Genomic DNA, 17,609 nt, shown 5'->3' on the forward strand with positions numbered 1-17,609 from the left:
AGCCCTATCTGGTCTTAAAGGACTTGCTTGGCCTGGGTCTCTCCTCTGGGTCCAGGCACTGGTGTGGTTTTTTTCCCCAGTTAGGAGGCCAAGATCCTACCCCTGTGCTACCCCCGCTCTGGGGGATGTGGGACATGGTGACCTCACAGTTAAGCCAGTGACACCATAGTGGACCTGGAGGCTGATGAGGCAAAGGACCTGGCAGGTAGAGGCCATTTCCAATGGAAACTTGAAGGACTGTGTCCTCCTCCCAGGACACTCCTAGCCAGTCCTTTCAGGGGTGGGAGACCTGAAAGTCTCCACAACCATTTTGGTTCCTAACCAAGAGGTTGTACAGACTTCTCTGTGAGTTGGGAGCAGAGTGTGATGCCAGGAGGAGGGAGTGGAGTTGGCAGATGGAAGACAAAGGTGTATGTGAATCCTCCTGGGAGATGGGGGGCACTCCCGTGGGCAATCAGTGAACTTCTTGCTCCCCTTGATTGCAGCACAGCTGGAGGGGAGGCAGGCTGTGACCTGGGAGGCTGGGAGGGCTGTAGCTTTTGGCAGGGGTAGAGTTCTGGTCAACCAAGAGGGCAAGGAGCACCATGGGAAGGGCTCCTTTCAGCTAATCTGAAGGATGCCGGGAGGGCAACCAGGATGGGGGTAGAGGGAGGAGAGGATGGGGGGATGATCTGGGCCCTGGGAATGGCACATTTTGAAAAGAGCATGAGGGACAGAAATGAAGCAGCGGGGGTGGGTTGACTCTGCCAAGAGACAGTGGAATCTGAGGGTTGGCACCAGATAGCACTTAACTATTTGCTGTGTGTCTCTGAGTGAGTTGCTTACTCTCTCTGAGCTTCTGTTCCTTCATCATGGGGATAATAAAAGATGAAATAAGAACATTTATGAAGCCCCTAGCTTCACAATAAGTGCCAATACTTTGGCCACCTGATGCAAAGAGCCAACTCACTAGAAAAAACCCTGATGATGGGAAAGATTGAGGGCCAGAAGAGAAGGGGGCAGCAGAGGATGAGATGGTTAGATAACGTCACTGACTCATTGAACATGAGTTTGAGCCAACTCTGGGAGACGGTGAAGGGCAGGGAAGCCTGGTATGTTGCAGCCCATGGGGTCGCAGAGAGTCAGGCACAACTTAGCGACAACGACAAGCACAGCGCCAGGCGTACAGTAAGCTGTCTGTAAAGGCAGCTCGTTACTCTAATCCTCGAGATAGTCCAACCTGAGCCTGACGCTTCATCTATTCTGGGCACGTAGAGTGCAGAATTCATGGTTGTACACTACAGAAACCATTTCTGGAGGATTTAAGGAGAGGAGGAAGTCCCTTGGTGGTCCAGTGGTTAGGACTCTGTGCTTTCACTGCCGAGGGCCCAGGTTTCCACAGTTCAGCAAAGAAACAACAATAGAGGCAGAGAAGAAATTCCCTTAAAAGATGCTGGAGGAGCGCAGAGAAGTTCTGGGAAGGCTACAGAGCCAGGCTTGGAGAACAGGCTGGATCAAGAGAGGCTGGACAGCCCAGAGAGGACTGTGTGACCTGCCTGAACCCCTTTCTTTGAAAATCTGCTCTCTTGGAAGCTGACATAGCACCATCCACAGAGTGGGCTCCGTCAACCTGCCACCTCCAGACCACCGGCTTCTGATCACAGTCTGGATGGGTCCATGTGGTCAGTCTGGTCCATGGCACGTGCCTGCAGCATGTGTTTGGGTGGGGAGGTCGAAATTCAGCCTGTTGCCTTTCCGGCTTTTATAGTAGAATGTGCCTTCTGCCTCCTTCCAGCCTCTAGTGAGAGAAAGTTCCAGATGCTGGGCATCCAAAACACCTGGGAAATGTCTACATGGGAAATGAGAATAAGTAGAGAGTGGTCCCTGTCCTTGAGATACAGACATGTAGGGGTCAGTTATGCAGGTAAACGATGGTGACAGGAAGTGGTGGGGGCCATAGTGCAAATGAGTACCGGCCAGGGGCCAAGCTGGCAGAATAATAGGTCCCCTTGCTCACATGGAGAGTTCGAGGCGTCCCTGTGCCTTCCATGACAGCTGGTGGCATGGCCGGATGGCGCCTGAGGCTTGGGCTGCTGCACTGGGCCAGGCACTGTGGATACACCAACCAGGGGCAGAATTTGTGTGAGGGCGGGGGAGACGAATCCTTTTCAGCTCTCGGCAGTGATAAAGTTGCTCAGCTGGAAAAGCTGTTTCTGGCCTAAGGGGCCTCCCTTTTCGATATCTAGTCATGCTTCATAGGCATTGTGCCATGTCTCTGACTTATCTCTCACCCAGTGGGGGCCTCAGCATTCTATCTAAATTGGAGAAAATGTTCCCAGGACAGAGAAATCAGAGGCGGGATAAGGAGGAGGAAGATGTACTTGCTACCTCCAGGGCCTTTGCTGTGCAAGATCAGATTCCTGCTCACCCCCCTGCTGCTCTGTTTCCTCCTACGCTGCCTGCTTTTGTCTCTGCCTGTTCCTGTCCCTGCCACTGCCATTGCTGTCTTCCCTGCCAACCGCCCGTCCCTGTCTCAGCTGGGTCCCCTTCCCCAAAGGACCCCAGCTCCAGCCTTTGAGCCCTGCTCTGTCCCCCTCCTGCTGAGCCCTTGGGGTTCCCTGAGAGCCACAGCTAAGGCTCTTCTATCTGCCCCCATCATCATGGGGGGTGGGGGATGGAAGAGCCATCATCCCCCACACTCCATCATCCCCCACACTGAAATTCCGGTAGCCCCAGTTTCCTGTGGCCCCAAACTCCTGCAGCGTGGTCTCAGGTAGGTAAAGGCTGGTGGGCGGCTCGCCCGTGTCTCAGGTCCCAGAGGGCCCCCTGCCTGCCTGCCAGCCCCCCTCTTCCTATTTGTGGCAACTTCAAATGTAGCGCTTTCCTGTCACCTCTCACACCCACCGGGGCCTTAGACACAGGCAGAGGCTGGCTGCCCGCCTGCCCAGCGGCTTCCTTCCCCAGCCAGAGAGGACTTCTGCAGAGGCAGGTGAAGAGCCCCGCATGGACCGCGCCTCCTCCTGGGGTGTTTGGAGACCTGGGGCGCGGTGGGGAGGAGTCAGGGGAGAGGGAGAAGAAACCGGGTTTCAGAGGAATGAGACAGCCATGCAAGGGTGCCAGGCTCTGAGGGGCACCAGGGTTACGGAGGGAAGAGGGGGAAGGGAGGAGAAGGAGGGGAGCCTTGGGGCTGTGCGACCCTCAGTGAAGTGATTGGCAGAGAAGGGAGGTGCTAACTGAGCAGACAGCTGTCACCGAGCAGCTTCCTGTCAGGCTAGTCAGGACCGGGGGACCCTGTGCCCACTTGCTCAGACCAGCCCAGATGAGGAAGCTGAGCCTGGGCAGTCTGAGTGGCAGGACACTGGGGCTTCCTCAGCTGCCCCCCAAAGCTGGTAGGTGAGCTAGGATGTAGGTGGGGAGCTTGTGGTTGATAGAGTCGTGGAGACATGAGCCCCTCCCAGCATGGAAGAGAGCAGCCTCTCAATTCCCTGTGGCCCCGAGGACATCTGGAATATTTCCTCAGATCTTAAGCTCACTTGAAGTATCTCCATGAGGACTTCTCTCGCTCCTGTCTTCCCCGGGGTGGGGGTCAGGCCAGTTCTACCCTCTGCCTCTGACTGGCAAGTCTCCATTCACTCCTCTTTTTGCCCCTGCTTGAGGGTGTGGTTGGCTTCTAAATGTCGGCGCCGAGAGGGTCCTTTCATGTCAGCCAGTCCAACCCTCCCATTTTGCAGATAGATAAACTGAGGCCAGGAGAGGCAGTGACTGGCTCAAGGTCACACAGTGATTTCCTGGGAGAGCCGGCCCTGGAAGTCAGGCTCCTGTTTGGAGGACCTTCACTGCTCACCTGTGACTGACCTATCTTCCCAGGAGGTGGCAGGGGCATGAAGGGGGAGCCCGCTCCAGAGCTGGGTTGTTGCCACAAGACCAAGCCCCCAGGGAGCACAGGGGATTCTCTGTCCCCCAACTTGGACTCCCAACTCTGCCAAGATGGCCAGGTAATGTGAGGTCCCGGTCCTATCTCCGAGCCCAGGATGCTTCTGGAAGGAGGGGAGGTTAGGAAGAACTGGGTTGGGGGGGTGCTGGTGTGGAAATCTGAAGGGACCTGGATTCTCCTGGTCCTGAGCACCTCTACCCTAGCACCTCACAGGAAAGCGCCCTTGGAGGTGCCAGAGACCCTCTCCCATGCCCCAGGGCCAGACTGGGACATGCAGAGCTGAGTGTCACAGGGGCCTGGGCCTTGGAGGAGGCTCAGGACCCTCCTGTGGGGTGCACAGTCTTCCATGAGGGGTTTTTCTCTTAAGTTCACCTCGGATCCATTGAGAACACGGTAGATAGTCTGAGACAGAATGGGATGAGGGTGGTGAGAAAGGATGGGTAGGAGGGAAGAACAGGGCAGGGTGGGGGGTTCTGGGGCAGGGGGAGGGCAGCCCTGGGGGTGGACGTGTAAGCCCCTTGGAAAGGAAATGTGGATGAGGGAAGGGGAAGCCCTCTGACTGATGGACATGGCAGAGTTGAGTATGTGTGCATGTCGGGGGCGGGTCTTAGCTTCTCCTTCCCCTTTGAAAATGAATCTAGGGGTGGGGCCATCTCAGGGGACTCCCAGTCCCTACCCTCCAAGCCCCTTCCCTCTGCCTCCCAGGTCTTCCCAGCCTTCAAGCCACATCCAGACACACTGGATCCTCATGGCCAGTCCTGGGCCAGCTGGCTGTGCCCATGGCCACTGGCACCGGCCAAGTCTGCCCTGCTGGCCTGCCCCCAGGGCCTGGACCTATACCTGTGTGCCCTGCAGTCGGCAACCCTGGCAACAGCCCCGCGGGGTCTCAGAGAGGATGCTTTGAGCGCACGTAAGCCCGGGGGCAAGGGGCGCACCCGGTGGAGGTGGGACGTGGGGGCAGGTATTGTTAGGTTTGAGGAGGAGAGACGGAGCAGCCCAGTGTCACTGCTGAGGACGGAGCCTCAAGTTTATGCTACTTCCACATTTTGATCCGGAGCTCTGGCATGGGCACGTGTGGAACGCTCAGATGGTGACATCTGAGCAGTGGTTTTTCTCAGGCATGGGTGTGGGATCTGGTGGAGGTGTAGCCAAAGTCCCGGGCGTTGCGGGTGGGTGCTCTGCCTAGAACACTTGAGCTAGAGGGGCCTGTGTTATAAGGCAGGAAGCTTGCTTGGGAGGCAGGGAGTCGGGGGGTGGAGTCTTGGTTCTGCCCCTTCTAGCTCTATGACCTCGAGTACACCACAGAAGCCAGTTTCTGCTTTCACAAAAGGACCATCTCACTACACCTCTGTGATTATTGCTTACAGTACACCGTTTCCTTATGCAACTCAACCTGGAGGGCAGGGACCATGCTGCTGTGTCCAGCATGGAGTAAAGCAGCCCAGTAAAGTTGGTTAAGTGAATCAGTGAGGATTCAAGCAGACAAGCTACTTTTGAATATCGACACACATTTAGTATTTTACTTGACATCACTCCTCGTTGAACTCCTACCTCACTGGCTGTTGCACCTCACTCTCCCTTGTGATCTCTCCTTGACTTCCCTTCCTGAGTCTTCCCACGCTCCAGAATTCAGTCCAGGGCTACCTTCTTGTCCCTCGCCTCATCCCTTCTCCTCCTTCTCTCCTCTCCTATCCTTCCCCTCTCCTCTTCTGTTCTCTTTAGCAGTTTGTTGAAACTTCCTGCGATACTAGAAAGGTTCTACAATTGTGCTATCTGACACCTGAGCCTTTTAAATGTGGCTAGTAGAAGTGAGGAGCTGATTTTTTTTTTTTTTGGTACTTAAAGGTGTACGATGGCTACCATTTTGGATACAGCAGATCTAGGGCCATCCTTTATGTGATCTCATTTGGGCCCGTGGCACCCAAATTTCTGTCTCCAGCTCAGGCCACTCCTTTAATCTCTAAACCAATTCATCCAACTGGCTTCCGACTTCTCTACCTACATGTCTAACAGGCTTCTTGAATCCTTTTTGCTCCCTGAAATGGTTACACACTGCACAAATGCCAGCCTTTTTATCGGCAAGGGTGATGGCAGACCAGGAAAGCCCAGAGAAAGGAGCTGCCATGCAGGCTAGAGTCCTCTCCCAGCTCGGAGCCGGGAAGGTTAGGTGCAGAGCTGACCTTGACTCCAGGCTGGGTGGCCCTCACCATCTTCCTTTTTCTGCTCAGGGCACCTGCCACCAAGGCTGCCTGCCGGCTTCTTCAGTGACGAGAAACTCCCAGCCAAGTGTCCTCTGAGCAGGGACAAGATGGGAAGTCAGACAGAAAGAGCTGGCGAGGGGGCCCCCTGCCCATCCTTCTCTCCTCCCAACAGCTCTTCCCCAAATTCTTGGCAAAATAAGAAGAGTCCCTTGGCTTTCTGCTCCTGCCCCCCAACCCCACCCAACTCCAAAGAACTCTCCTCCCACTTCTGCCCATTCTATCCTGCCTACCCATTTTTCCTGCCCGCTCCTTACCTGGTCACATATGGGAGCCTACCTTCAGTGCCGTGTGCCCCCCGCTTCAAGCTTCCCCAAGACACCCCCTATGCCACCAAGGCTGTGCCCAGCTTGCTGATTAATGTCAATGAGTCCGAGCACCCCAGCACCTGGGGGGAGACCCTGCACTCCTACCCAGGGGCCTGTCAAGACTCCGGCCAAACCCAACCCTCCCAGAGCCAGAATCCGGGCCCTGCTGCTGCCAGGACCTACTCCATGGGGCCAGAGCGGGCTGGCAGGGCGGCTGCAGGAAAGCGGGCCCCGCTGGGCTCCCAGGCTGGCTCTGCAGCACTGCCTTACCCGCTGAAGAAAGAGAATGGCAAAATCCTGTACGAGTGCAACGTGTGCAGTAAGAGCTTCGGGCAGCTCTCCAACCTCAAGGTATCTGCCTCCGGGCCCCCAAGGTTCCCACTGGGCATCCTTCGATGACCCTTTCCCATCCTGCTTCAAGAATCAAGGACCTGGGGCAGAGGGAACTCCAGTGCAGCCTCTAGGGTCTGTGACCTTGGCTGCTTCATTTGGCCCTGCAGTTTCGTATCTGTAGAGTGGAGTCCTCTCCACACCAAAGACTGTCCATGAGATCATCTCATTTCAGCTAAAAATAGAGAATCCGAGGAAAGACGTTCCCAAGGTTACCTTGATTTAAGGGTGCAGCCAGGTCTCCATCTGAGTCTCTCAATATCTAGGGCAAAGCCCTTTCTTGAAGAGTCATCCTCTCTGATTCCCTGGTAATCCTCCTCTTGTTTATTTATTTAAAGGTCAGGTCCGGGAACAGGTGAATTTTAGTGAATCTAGACCTGACAACCAGCCTTTTTCAACTGGGATCCAACACAACAGCAGTGTGCTGTAGGCGTCATTATAGGCATCGTCCAGCAGGGGGCGACCATGGACATGTCTCTGTATCAGCCAAGCTCTGACGTTAGGGGCAAGTTGACACCTGCTGAAATAGAGGAAAATTTACTGGTTGTTGGAGAACAGACCTTCTGCATCCTCTAGGGCATGAGTTCTTAAACGTTAATGAGCCTCAAACCACTTGGAGAGCTGGCCCCAGCCCTCGGCCCGCCCTAAGCCCCAGCCCCAGAGATTTCAGTTCAGCTGGTCTGCAGGTGGGGCCTGAGAGTCTGCCTTTCTAACACCGTCCCAGGTGATGCTGATGCTGCTGGTCTGTGGACCACACTTTGAGAAGCACTGCACAAGATACATATCTAGGGGGTACACGTGGGGTACCCCTTACCTGGCCTGCTGACCATGGCCATCTCCATCTTCCCTCCAGCAGGGCAGCAGAGAGCTCGAGGGGAGCCTGGGGGATGGTAGATTGGCCTTCAGGGAGGTGATACGGAGGCAGGGGGATTGAAAGGCCTTGATGCCGAAAGGGGGTCCTGCGGGGACGCAGGTAGAGATTTGAAGAGGATCCCTGGCCCTGACGGGGGGGCTCTGGGCGGTTGACAGCATTTCTCCCACACCTGGCTCAGGTCCATCTGCGTGTGCACAGTGGGGAGCGCCCATTCCAGTGTGCCCTGTGCCAGAAGAGCTTCACCCAGCTCGCCCACCTGCAGAAGCACCACCTGGTGCATACTGGGGAGCGGCCCCACGAGTGCCCGGTGAGACCCTCCACCCCCTCCCCTGTCCTCCTGCAGGCTGGGGAGGAGTTCTAGGCCCCTGGGGGATGGCACCTGTGGCCTCCATTCCCTCACTGTCCTGAGCAGATGGAGCTAGGGCAGGAGGCAAATGTTGCGGGGAGGAGGTGGGGGGGAAAGGGAAGGGCCAGGGTGTGCTATTGGAGGACACTCCCTGGGCCTGGCGATGTATGTCTGGGGGTGGAGAAGAATGAAGCTGGAGGTCCTGGGGAGCAGACACCCACTGGCGACTTTCCAGCATAGTCGGAGGAGTTAATGCTAGCGTGTGTGCAGTCTATAAACACTACTGATAACATCAGCTCAGTGTTAGCTCCCTCCCTCTTCGAGCTTCACCATGTCTCCAGGGAGATCAGAAAGGCCAGAACTCTTTCCCTGTTTTACAGAGGCAGAAACGAAAGCAGCATGATGGTGACAGTCTAGGCTACCTGGGTTCAAATCTTAGCTCTGCCTCCAATTTGCTGTGTGAGCTTTGGCTACTGGCCTCACTCCTCTAAGCCTCTGCATGTTCCCTGTTAATACAGAAGTAGTGCTTAGTCCCGATTTTCCAGTCTTGAAGACCACTTAAGACCGACTCCTGGCAGCTCCCAGTAAATGTTAACTGCGCGCACAGAAGCTGCAGCCCCACGCTTAAGGGTTCTATGTGGTTATGTCATTCAGTCCTCCATGGCTACGAGATTATGTATTAATAGTCTCATGTCAGCCATCAAGAGTGCAAGGCTCAGAAAGGGGAGGTCTCCTGTACAAGGTCATGCAGGGAGTAGAAGAACCAGGATACTAACCCAGTCTGCCTGGCTCCAATGTGCCAGATACTGTGGTCCCAGGGAGGAATCATGGGGGAAAGCTTCCAGGCCTGCATCACAGGGAGGTGGTGGTGTTGGGGGGTTGTTTTCAAGATGGGGAGTGGGGAGCAGAGATCCTGGGTGACCCAGGCAGGCAGAGCTGATACCAGTGCCCATTCCCATCAGATGTGTCACAAGCGCTTCAGCAGCTCCAGCAACCTGAAGACCCACCTGCGCCTGCACTCGGGGGCCCGGCCTTTCCAGTGCAGTGTCTGCCCAAGTCGCTTCACCCAGCTCATTCACCTGAAGCTGCACCTTCGTCTGCACGCCCCACGGCCCTTCGGTCTGGCTCACACCCACCTGCCCCTGGCATCTCTCACCTACCTTGCCCGCTGGCACCAGGGGGCCCTAGATATTCTGGCAGCGCCATCAGAGAGGCAGATGGACCGGGACATGGACAAGGTCAAGGTGTCCTCAGCATCCCAGGGCAAGTAAGGGCCTGAGCCATGGTGCCAGGACTGCCCTAGGGAGGGGACAAGGGCAGAGCAATGAAAGGATTTTCTCTACGATGAATTGAGGCCTCCTGAGCTTCAGTAGTGCAGGGGGAGGTCAGAGTGTATTTGCCAGACTTCACGTCCCACTCCACCGGGCAGGTCATGGGACACAGCCAGGAAGAGACTATGCTGCCCACCGTGTGTGTGTGTGTGTGTTGGGGGGTGCCTGCAGCCATCTACCTCTGGCTGGATTTGAATTCCACCCTCTGTTTGGGACCTATCTGGGACCAGGCCCTCTATCTCAGCTAGCTGATGGACAGTCCAGCCTTCCAGGTCTCTGCAGGGTGCAGACTGTGGTGCTGTGGTGCCAGGCACAGGGCACTCTTTTCTGAACCAGCACCGGCCCAGATATCTGTCTGCTGCTTCCTGCAACCTCCTTGTCTCCCAGTTCCTAGAGGCCACTGTGCCCCCTCAGCTGGTACTCCCTGCCATGGTCAGCTGGGACATGGTCATCTCCCTCTGTACATGCCAGGATCTGAGCCTCCTGTGGGAGAGGCAGGAACACAGGGATGTCAGGGTCCACTCATGACCCAGAAGCAAGATGTCCCCCTGTCTGTCAAGGACCAGTTATCCCAGAGGACAAAGAGCGAAGGGGGTACCAAGCTTGGGGAAGGGGTAGAGGCCCTACAAGGACTACAGGTAGGGAAGAACTGGCAGAGAGAGCCTGGGAACTAGGGCCCTCCTGATGGTCTTTCTCCCTGGAGTCCCAGAGGACCCCCTTAAGTGTGCAAAGTGTGCCCTCTCCCAGAGAGAGCAGTTGCATTAGATGGGAAAGGGTACTGCCCTTTGGGGGTATAGGAAGTCCAGATTATAATCACAACAGTAGCTATTATTAAGTAATAATTTGTTGTTGTTCAGTCGCTAAGTCATGTCTGACTTTGCAACCCCATGGCCTGCAGCACACCAAGCTTCTCTATCCTTCACTATCTCCTGGAGTTTGCTCAAGTTCACGTCCATTAAGTCAGTGATGCTATCTAACCATCTCATCCTTTGTCATCCCCTTCTCCTCTTGCCCTCCGTCTTTCCCAGCATTAGGGGTTTTTCCCCCAATGAGTCAGCTCTTTACATCATGTGATCAAAGTATTGGAGTTTCAGCTTCAGCATCAGTCCTTCCAGTGAATATTCAGGGTTAATTTCCTATAGGATTGACTGACTTGATTTTCCAGTCCAAGGGACTCTCAAGAGTCTTCTCCAGCATTATAATTCAAAAGCGTCAATTCTTTGGTGCTCAGCCTGCTTTATGGTCTAACTCTCACATCCTACATGACTACTGGAAAAACCATAGCTTTGATTATACAGACCTTTATTGGCAAAGTAATGTGTCTGCTTTTTAATACACTTTCTAGGTTTGTCATAGCTTTCCTTCCAAGGAGCTAGCATCTTTTAATTTCATGACTGCAGTCACCATCAGCAGCGATTTTGCGTGCGTGCTAAGTCTCTTCAGTTGTGTCCGACTCTTTGTGACCTTATGGACTGTAGCCCGCCAGGCTCCTCTGTCCATGGGATTCTCCAGGCAAGAATACTGGAATGGGTCCCCATTTCCTCCTCCAGGGGATCTTCCCAACCCAAGGAACTTATTTCTCCTGCATTGACAGGTGGGTGCTTTACCGCTAGTGCCATCTGGGAAGCCCAACAGTGATTTTGGAGCCCAAGAAAAGAAAATCTGTCACTGCTTCCATTTTTTCCCCCTTCTGTTTGCCACGAAATCATGCCATGAAGATCATGGATGCCATGATATTAGTTTTTTGAATATTAAGTTCTAAGCCAGTTTTTTAATTATTAAATAATTATTATTGGGCTTCCCTGGTGCCTCAGATGGTAAAGAATCTGCCTGCGATGTGGGAAACCCAGGTTCGAAGATCCCCTGGAGAAGGGAATGGCAAATCACTCCAGTATTCTTGCCTGGAAAACTCCATGGACAGAGGAGCCTGGCAGTCTACGGTCATAATATTAATAGCCGGCCAGCTTCCAGCAGGGGGCATACCTGTGGATTTCAGATTGGCTTCCCCACCAGGGTACTGGACGAGATTTTCGCTGTGCGCTAGGGTCTCCAGGACCCAGAGAGACAGCGTACTCTCATTGGGCACTCTCATCAGCAGGGTGAGGGCAGGGTTGGCGTCGGTACCCACCAATAATCACGGTCTAGGTTCCCAACCCACTCGATCAAGCGTTTGGCCCCGCCCAGCAAGCCAACCACTCAGCTAGGCAACCCCCAAGACCACGCCTATTCCCGCCCCTGGTTCCGCCCTTGCATTCTAGCCCCTCCTCCGCGGGGGGGCGCGCGGGAAAGACCCTGGGCTTGGTCTACCCTCCCAGTCCTGTTTTCCCGCCCACCTTGTGCAGGCCCAGCTTGACATCTTCCAGCACCTTGACCAGTGGGTCCCCTGGCGCTTCCGGAGGTCTAAAGACGTATCGCGCCCAGGGCCAGCAGCGGCGTCCCCGGGAGCCGGGCAGGGGTGCGGGGAAGGAAGGTCTGGGGGAGAGGGGAAGGCCGGGGTGGAGAGCACCCCTGCAGAGCGCACCCCCTAGCCCTGGGTCTTGGGCAGTATGTGGATCGGTCCCACTCCCCCGCCCACACGGACTTCGGGCCGGGCGCTGTTTACTCAAGGGGGGCGGGCCGGAGGAGGCGTATCTCTGCAAATGAGCGGGATCCGGGTGGCCCCCGCGGCCCTGGAGCAGTCAGTGCCCGGGACCTTGCCTTCGCCATGGCCGAGCGGCGCGGGGGCCTAGGGGCCCGCCTGGCTCGCCGCCTGGCCGGGCTGGGGGTCCGGAGGGAGCGCAAGGGGAAGCGGACCCCGGAGGAGGCCAGATCCCGGGATAGGTGAGGGGTTTGGAGCAGGGGCACACAGGGCGCCCCTGGGCCCGAGGGTGTGGATGTGTGTCTTGGAGTGTGCAGTGGATGTTCAAGTAAGCCTGTCTGAGTGACTGGGAGCATTAAAATATACCAACGGGTGTACTACGATTTGGGGTATGTGGACTTTATAAAGTCCCTGTACTTTTTAAAACCTTTACAACAATTTCGCAGTTTCCTAAGTCTGGCGGGTGGCCAGGGAACTCCTGATTTCCTCTCTGAAGATAATTGAAAGGCAAATACGGTGGCACCTCCTGCCCCTGTGGACTTTGATTCTCTCATCACAGGCCAGTTTAGCTCCTATCTTCATGTCACTCTGTCATGAGTATGACAGGTTCCTGAGTTGGCTTAGACTGCACTGCATTTGCCCTTTCATGACATGAAGAGGCTTTCCCCCATCATCCTAGATTGTATTAACAATAAACTTATTTGCCACTTGCTTGATGCTTTTCCTGGATTATCTCATTTAATCCTCCCAGCAGCTGTACCAGGCAGGTATTTTGTGTGAGTCAGATACGGAAATGGAGGTTCAGAGATGTGAAGTCACCTCTCCAGTCACACAGCTTGGAACTGGTGAGGCTGGGACACAGACTTCTTGCAGTCTGACTCCGGGGCCCACAGCCTGAAGCCCTGGGCTTCTCTGTTGCCTTGAGAGATTTCAGAACTCAAGCAAGGGGGCCAGAGTTCTGTCCTAACCTGAGAGGCCACTGGCCACGTGACCTTGAACAAATTGCTACACCTCTCTTAGCCAGTTCACTGGTAGCTGATGTCTAAGAGGCAGGGAAAAGGCTGTATGGATTGCCAGGCTGAGTGGCCGAGAGGGGGATAGAGTAGAGGATCCCAGGAGCTCACAGGCCCAATGTCTGCAAAGAATGTCAGGAGTGATCACAGGCACCGAGTGTCTGTGCAGTTCTGATCTTATGACGTAGCTGTCTCCGGCCTGCCCTGGGAGGAGTGGAGGCATGGTTGAGCCCAGGGTGAGGGGAGGGGTTTGTGCTGCTCTCTCACACCGAAGAGAGCAGGGAGGGGAGGGTCGAGCCACCCTAAACCTGAAAGCTTGGGTGCCCGGGGGTGCCCACACCCTGCCAGCGCCCGGCCTGGGAGACACACCCCCCTTCCTTTACCCCGTCTGGCAGGAACCTGCCCTGTAGGCCCAGATGGCACTGTTCCTCCCTTTCTTTCTCCACCTGAGAGGAGGCAGGGTTGCAGGTGAGTCAGGGACAGGGAGGGCCGGGTAGGGACTGCGCATGCTCCTGGGGCCAGCCTGATGATACTTCCCATGTGCGTACTTGGACTTGGTTCTCACTGGCCGTGGGAATGGGACTCTGGCACGGAGGGACAGGACCCTGGCCCCTGCTGATTGCCTGGAGTAGCGGGCAGAGTGCACGGAGCTGGCAGCCAAGGCCCTTCCTCTTCTTGCCCCTGTTAGAGGGGTGATGTCCAGCCAGGCTTTGGAGTGAGACCATCCTAGAGTCTTAACTCCACCAGCTGTGTGACTTTACCATCTGGACCTCAGTTTCCTTATCTGAAAACTGAGGACACTGCCATCTACACTTTAGGATTCTTGTGAGGCTTAAAGGGGACTATGGAGGTGTAATGCCTGGTGCTAAACCTGGCATAGGGTGGGCCTCAGCAAATGGCAAGCTTTTGAATTATTAGGGTGCTGTCCTTTTTCTGTATTCTGGTCCTGATATAGGCCTAGTCCCCATTTTGTTCCAGGCCCAGCCCTGTCTCTCTTTCTCTGGGGCTGGCGTGGACAAGTGGGGGAGGGGGCAGAGAGGAGGCTGTGCATAGACCTCCCCTGCCCCCCAAGACTTCAGGTGCTCATCTTGCCTGTGGGGGCCCTTAGAGACGAGGGCCATCAGGTCCAGTGTGGGGCAGGAGATGAGGAGCCTACTTCACTCCCTCCCCTGTGCTTCCTTCCCAGGCCCTGGGGTGGCCAGAGCTGCCCTGACCTGGCCCAGGGCCAGGGCAGCACCAGCAAAGTCAGCCTCAAGGTAGGAGAGAATCCTAGGGTTGGGGAGGGGAGGGGAGGGGAGCAGAAGCTCTTGGGAGGGGCTGGGCCGGCCCTGAGAACCCTGACTTACAAGTTAGGCAACTGCAGTTCTCTCCTCCCTTCTCTGCCAGGGATTCACTGTGTGACCCTGGGCATATGACTCCTCACTTCTGAACCTCAGCTTCCCCATCCGGAAAATGGGGACAATCATGCCTCTTAGGACTGTTGTGAGTAATAAGGTATCAGATGTAGGACATCCAGCATGGGGCCCAGATGTTTAGGAAACAGCTTCCTAATGTCTGGGCCCCTGGAGGAGGCATGTAGGGGCAGTACCTGTTCTCAGGACCCCATTTTCCACACTCCTTCCTTTAACTTGACCTTCTCCATCTTTGACTCCCTTTCCCCACTTCCTGGCATGGCCCCCAAGGGTGACACTGGGCCAGTGACTTAACCTTCTGGCCACAGTTCCCCCATCCTCAGTGGGGACCTGAGCCATGGATTGCATAGAGAGAAGGTTCCCCACCCTCCATCCCCTGGAGGAGCAGAGGGCTTCCTCTAGAGATGGCTCAAGCAGCCATGTGTCTTTCTGTGATCCTGAACATCATCAGTGATTACTAGCATTTAACTGAGTACTGCTGGGTACCCTGCATGGATTATCTTATACAATATTCTCAGCACTCCCAGGAAGCAGATACTATTATTATCATGCCCATTTAACACATGGGGAAACTAACATGCAAGACATATTGCAGCTAGAAAGTAACAGTGCTGAGAATCAAGCCCAGGTTGCCTTGCTCCAGACTCCCAGAATAATCATCCAACCTTCCTGTTTCTTGAGATTTTCAGCCCCTGGGGAGTGAGAGGCTGCATCTATTTCACAGATGCGTAAAATAAGGTATTTGGGATTAAGGGCCCCTGCTAAGGAGAAATTTGACCCCAGATTTGGCTCCTCTGTTGCCAAGGACACAAATCCATCCCTGAAGACTGGCATTTGGGGGGCAGTGTCTATTTGGGTCTGTGGTCCTGAACCCTCTCCCTTCACCCCGACAGCTAGGCTGGGCCCCAGGGGAAGACAGCAGACAGAAGTCAGGGTTGTCCCACTTTTAGGGGAACCCTCTTCCCTGGCTTCCTCTTGTCCCAAGAACATCTCTACACCCGATACCTCCTTCAGGTGTGTTTGGAACACTCAGCCTGGGAGGGTATTGTAGAGGCGGCTGCAGGCTCTGGAAGCCTGGAGTGGGCAGAAGCCAGGGGCGTTGTGGCAGGCATGCCCACACAGGCCCTAATCCCCAGGGCAGCTGGTAGCAAAGGCCAGAAGCCAGTGGACTCCTGGGAAACCAGCAGTTGGCCTGAGAGTCAGGAACCCTCACTGTGCGACCTTGGTCATGTTGGCGTATCTCTCAGCCTCCCTTTCCTCGTATGTAGAGTGGGAAGGGGTGAGATAAATGCCGAAGGAACTTTCCAGAGCTCTTCCTCTTTGTCCAGCTCTTGTGGCCCTGGCAGCCTCTCCGGAGGGCAACTCCGCTTGGTGTCAGAGCTCTGCTCAGCTTCTCCGGTGCCAAGGAGGGCAGCCAGGGCTGTCGTGGGGTACCCAGGGGGCAGGCCAGAGAGGCTGTCACTGGGTCTCTGCTTCTGCTTTCCCTCAGGCCCAAGCCCAGAGCCACTCAGAGTTGGACCTTCGTGCAGGGAGCCTTGGCTCCTGGCTTTGGAAGCGACGACACAGCTCAGTGGGGCCCGTGGAGCCTCTGGGGCGCCTCCAGAGGCCTGCTGTAGGCAGTGCCTCTGACCTGGCCAACCATGCCTCCATGGGGCCGGAGAGCCTGGCACCAGCGGTGACCTCGGGAGAGCCTGCTGGAGCCAGGGGTCCCTCAGGCCCACCGCCGGTGCCTGGATGTTTGGAACAAGGACCTCCGGGCCACACCTGCCAGCAACCCCCACACTCAGCCCGGGGGTTTCCTCTGTGGCCCAAGGCACCCAGCAACCTGGAAGACGTGCTGCCCCACCCAGCGTCCTGCCCCAGGGCAGAGGGGGCAAAGGGCGAGCCTACCACCTCAGGGCCGGCCCTGCCAGAGCCAACCCTGCCAGAGCCAGCCCAGACCCTACGTGAGCGTCCCTCTGCCAGGAGGACCCGCTACTACCGCATCACTGTCAGCCTGCAGGGGCGTGAGCAAGCACCTGGGGAGGAGACTGAAGAGCCCAAACCGGCCCAACCAGCTCCCCACCCCTGCGGCCCTGAGGAATCCAGGGGCTGGCAGGAGCCTCCTCAGGGGCCCCGCCCCATCACAGGGTGCCTAGCTGACCCGCCTCAGGAACCCCAGCTCCGAGCCCCACCACATCAGGGGAGCACGGTCCAGCAGCAGGAGCTCCGGGCCGGCCGGACGCCTGGGTCCCCGCACAGACGGTGAGTAGATTTCACCCCCCACGTGGGGCGGTGGGGGAGGAGGAAACTGACCTGGCTGCCCCTTCCTGGGTCTCTATCTCTCTCCGGACTTCTCTAAACCATTCATTCGGTTCTCCCGGGCATAGGCTGACTCTGCCATCCCTTCCCCTTCCCATCTCTGCCCTCCGTTGCCTGCCCCCCAACCTCGTGCTTGCCCGCAGGCTACCTCTGGGGACCCAGTTCTGCTCTCCTCCTCCGTCCACCTGGGGAGGGGGATATCCTGTCGCAGAGAGGATGGGGAGGGTCACCTTATCCTCAGCAACACCTTCCCCAGCCCCTCGTTCTGTTCTGGAGACCACTTTCTCAGCCTGAGGTGAGAACTCTCAGGCGGTGCTGGATGTCCTGGGGTGAGTTGCTTAACTTCTCTGGGCCTTGAGTCGTCAAGTTGATTTGGTCACTGGAGATGAAGGAGGAGGAGGAGGAGGTTACAGGAAGATACTTTGAACTCTAGAGAGTGGGGCAACCAAAACAGCCCGGATGCTTATTAATAACGCTTCAGTCGCAGCAATAATTACCCCACCTGGCCCTGTGTTGGTGAACAGGCGCTGAGGTTCCCAAGCCCTGGGTTTTTTTTTTAACCTTTTTATTTTGTATCACAGTATAGCCAATTAACAACGTTGTAATAATTTCAGGTGGACAGCAAAGGGACTCAGCCATACATATACATGTATCCATTCTCCCCAGACTCCCCTCCCATCCAGGCTGCCACATAACATTGCTAAGCCTTGGTTTGTCTTTTTTTTTTTAAGCCTCAGTTTTAAATTTGTGTTGAAATGACTCTCCTGAATCTGCCTGGTGGGCTCAGAGAAAGGAGGATGGGTCCTGTAAAACTCACTGACAACAGGGTGAACTTGAGACCTCTCTAGAACCACTTGGATGGGCACACCAGGCCTCAGACAGCGT

The 17,609-nt window shown here is 55.8% G+C and overlaps 2 protein-coding genes and 1 long non-coding RNA gene across 9 annotated transcripts in view; 2 read left to right on the forward strand and 1 right to left on the reverse strand.

Annotated features, from left to right (window-relative positions):
• Window positions 1-204: 204 nt before the first annotated feature.
• Window positions 205-12,709, forward strand: ZNF683 (zinc finger protein 683). Of its 3 annotated transcripts, none has more exons than XM_070776012.1 (6): window positions 205-410; window positions 3,847-3,974; window positions 4,619-4,823; window positions 6,142-6,830; window positions 7,922-8,050; window positions 9,052-12,709. In XM_070776012.1, the coding sequence occupies exons 2-6, from the start codon at window positions 3,861-3,863 to the stop codon at window positions 9,358-9,360; spliced, it is 1,446 nt and encodes a 481-aa protein (XP_070632113.1). In that variant the 5' UTR covers window positions 205-410; window positions 3,847-3,860; the 3' UTR covers window positions 9,361-12,709. The 3 variants fall into 3 exon arrangements, with proteins under 3 accessions (XP_070632113.1, XP_019836227.2, XP_019836220.2); XM_019980668.2 differs by lacking the exon at window positions 205-410 and adding an exon at window positions 688-2,968; XM_019980661.2 differs by lacking the exon at window positions 205-410 and adding an exon at window positions 3,171-3,368.
• LOC139178546 (uncharacterized) lies at window positions 7,171-11,890 on the reverse strand. Its single transcript, XR_011562916.1, has 2 exons — window positions 11,754-11,890; window positions 7,171-7,389 (listed from the first exon to the last, which is right to left on the reverse strand). It is a non-coding gene; the product is annotated as an uncharacterized lncRNA (long non-coding RNA).
• The window catches only part of CRYBG2 (crystallin beta-gamma domain containing 2), a 29,688-nt gene continuing 23,991 nt past the window's right edge, over window positions 11,913-17,609 (forward strand). The window contains exons 1-3 of one of the 5 annotated variants that reach the window (XM_019980634.2): window positions 11,913-12,240; window positions 14,198-14,267; window positions 15,913-16,667. In XM_019980634.2, coding sequence (XP_019836193.2) covers window positions 12,125-12,240; window positions 14,198-14,267; window positions 15,913-16,667 — 941 coding nt within the window. In that variant the 5' untranslated portion in view covers window positions 11,913-12,124. Of the gene's footprint in view, window positions 12,241-14,197; window positions 14,268-14,315; window positions 16,668-17,609 lie in introns of those variants that run through there. The other 4 variants (XM_019980641.2, XM_019980649.2, XR_011562783.1 and 1 more) reach the window with 4 other exon arrangements.

The sequence above is a fragment of the Bos indicus genome, chromosome 2 (assembly GCF_029378745.1).
Source record: "Bos indicus isolate NIAB-ARS_2022 breed Sahiwal x Tharparkar chromosome 2, NIAB-ARS_B.indTharparkar_mat_pri_1.0, whole genome shotgun sequence".
NCBI lineage: Eukaryota > Metazoa > Chordata > Mammalia > Artiodactyla > Bovidae > Bos > Bos indicus.

Bases quoted from the DNA above. Each gene is read 5' to 3' on its own strand.
- ZNF683 (XM_019980661.2), top strand. From the start codon at position 3,299: ATGAGGAAGCTGAGCCTGGGCAGTCTGAGTGGCAGGACACTGGGGCTT. The intron at 4,824-6,141 runs GTAAGCCCGGGG...TTTTCTGCTCAG, and splicing joins AGAGGATGCTTTGAGCGCAC to GGCACCTGCCACCAAGGCTG. The intron at 8,051-9,051 runs GTGAGACCCTCC...CATTCCCATCAG, and splicing joins AGCGGCCCCACGAGTGCCCG to ATGTGTCACAAGCGCTTCAG.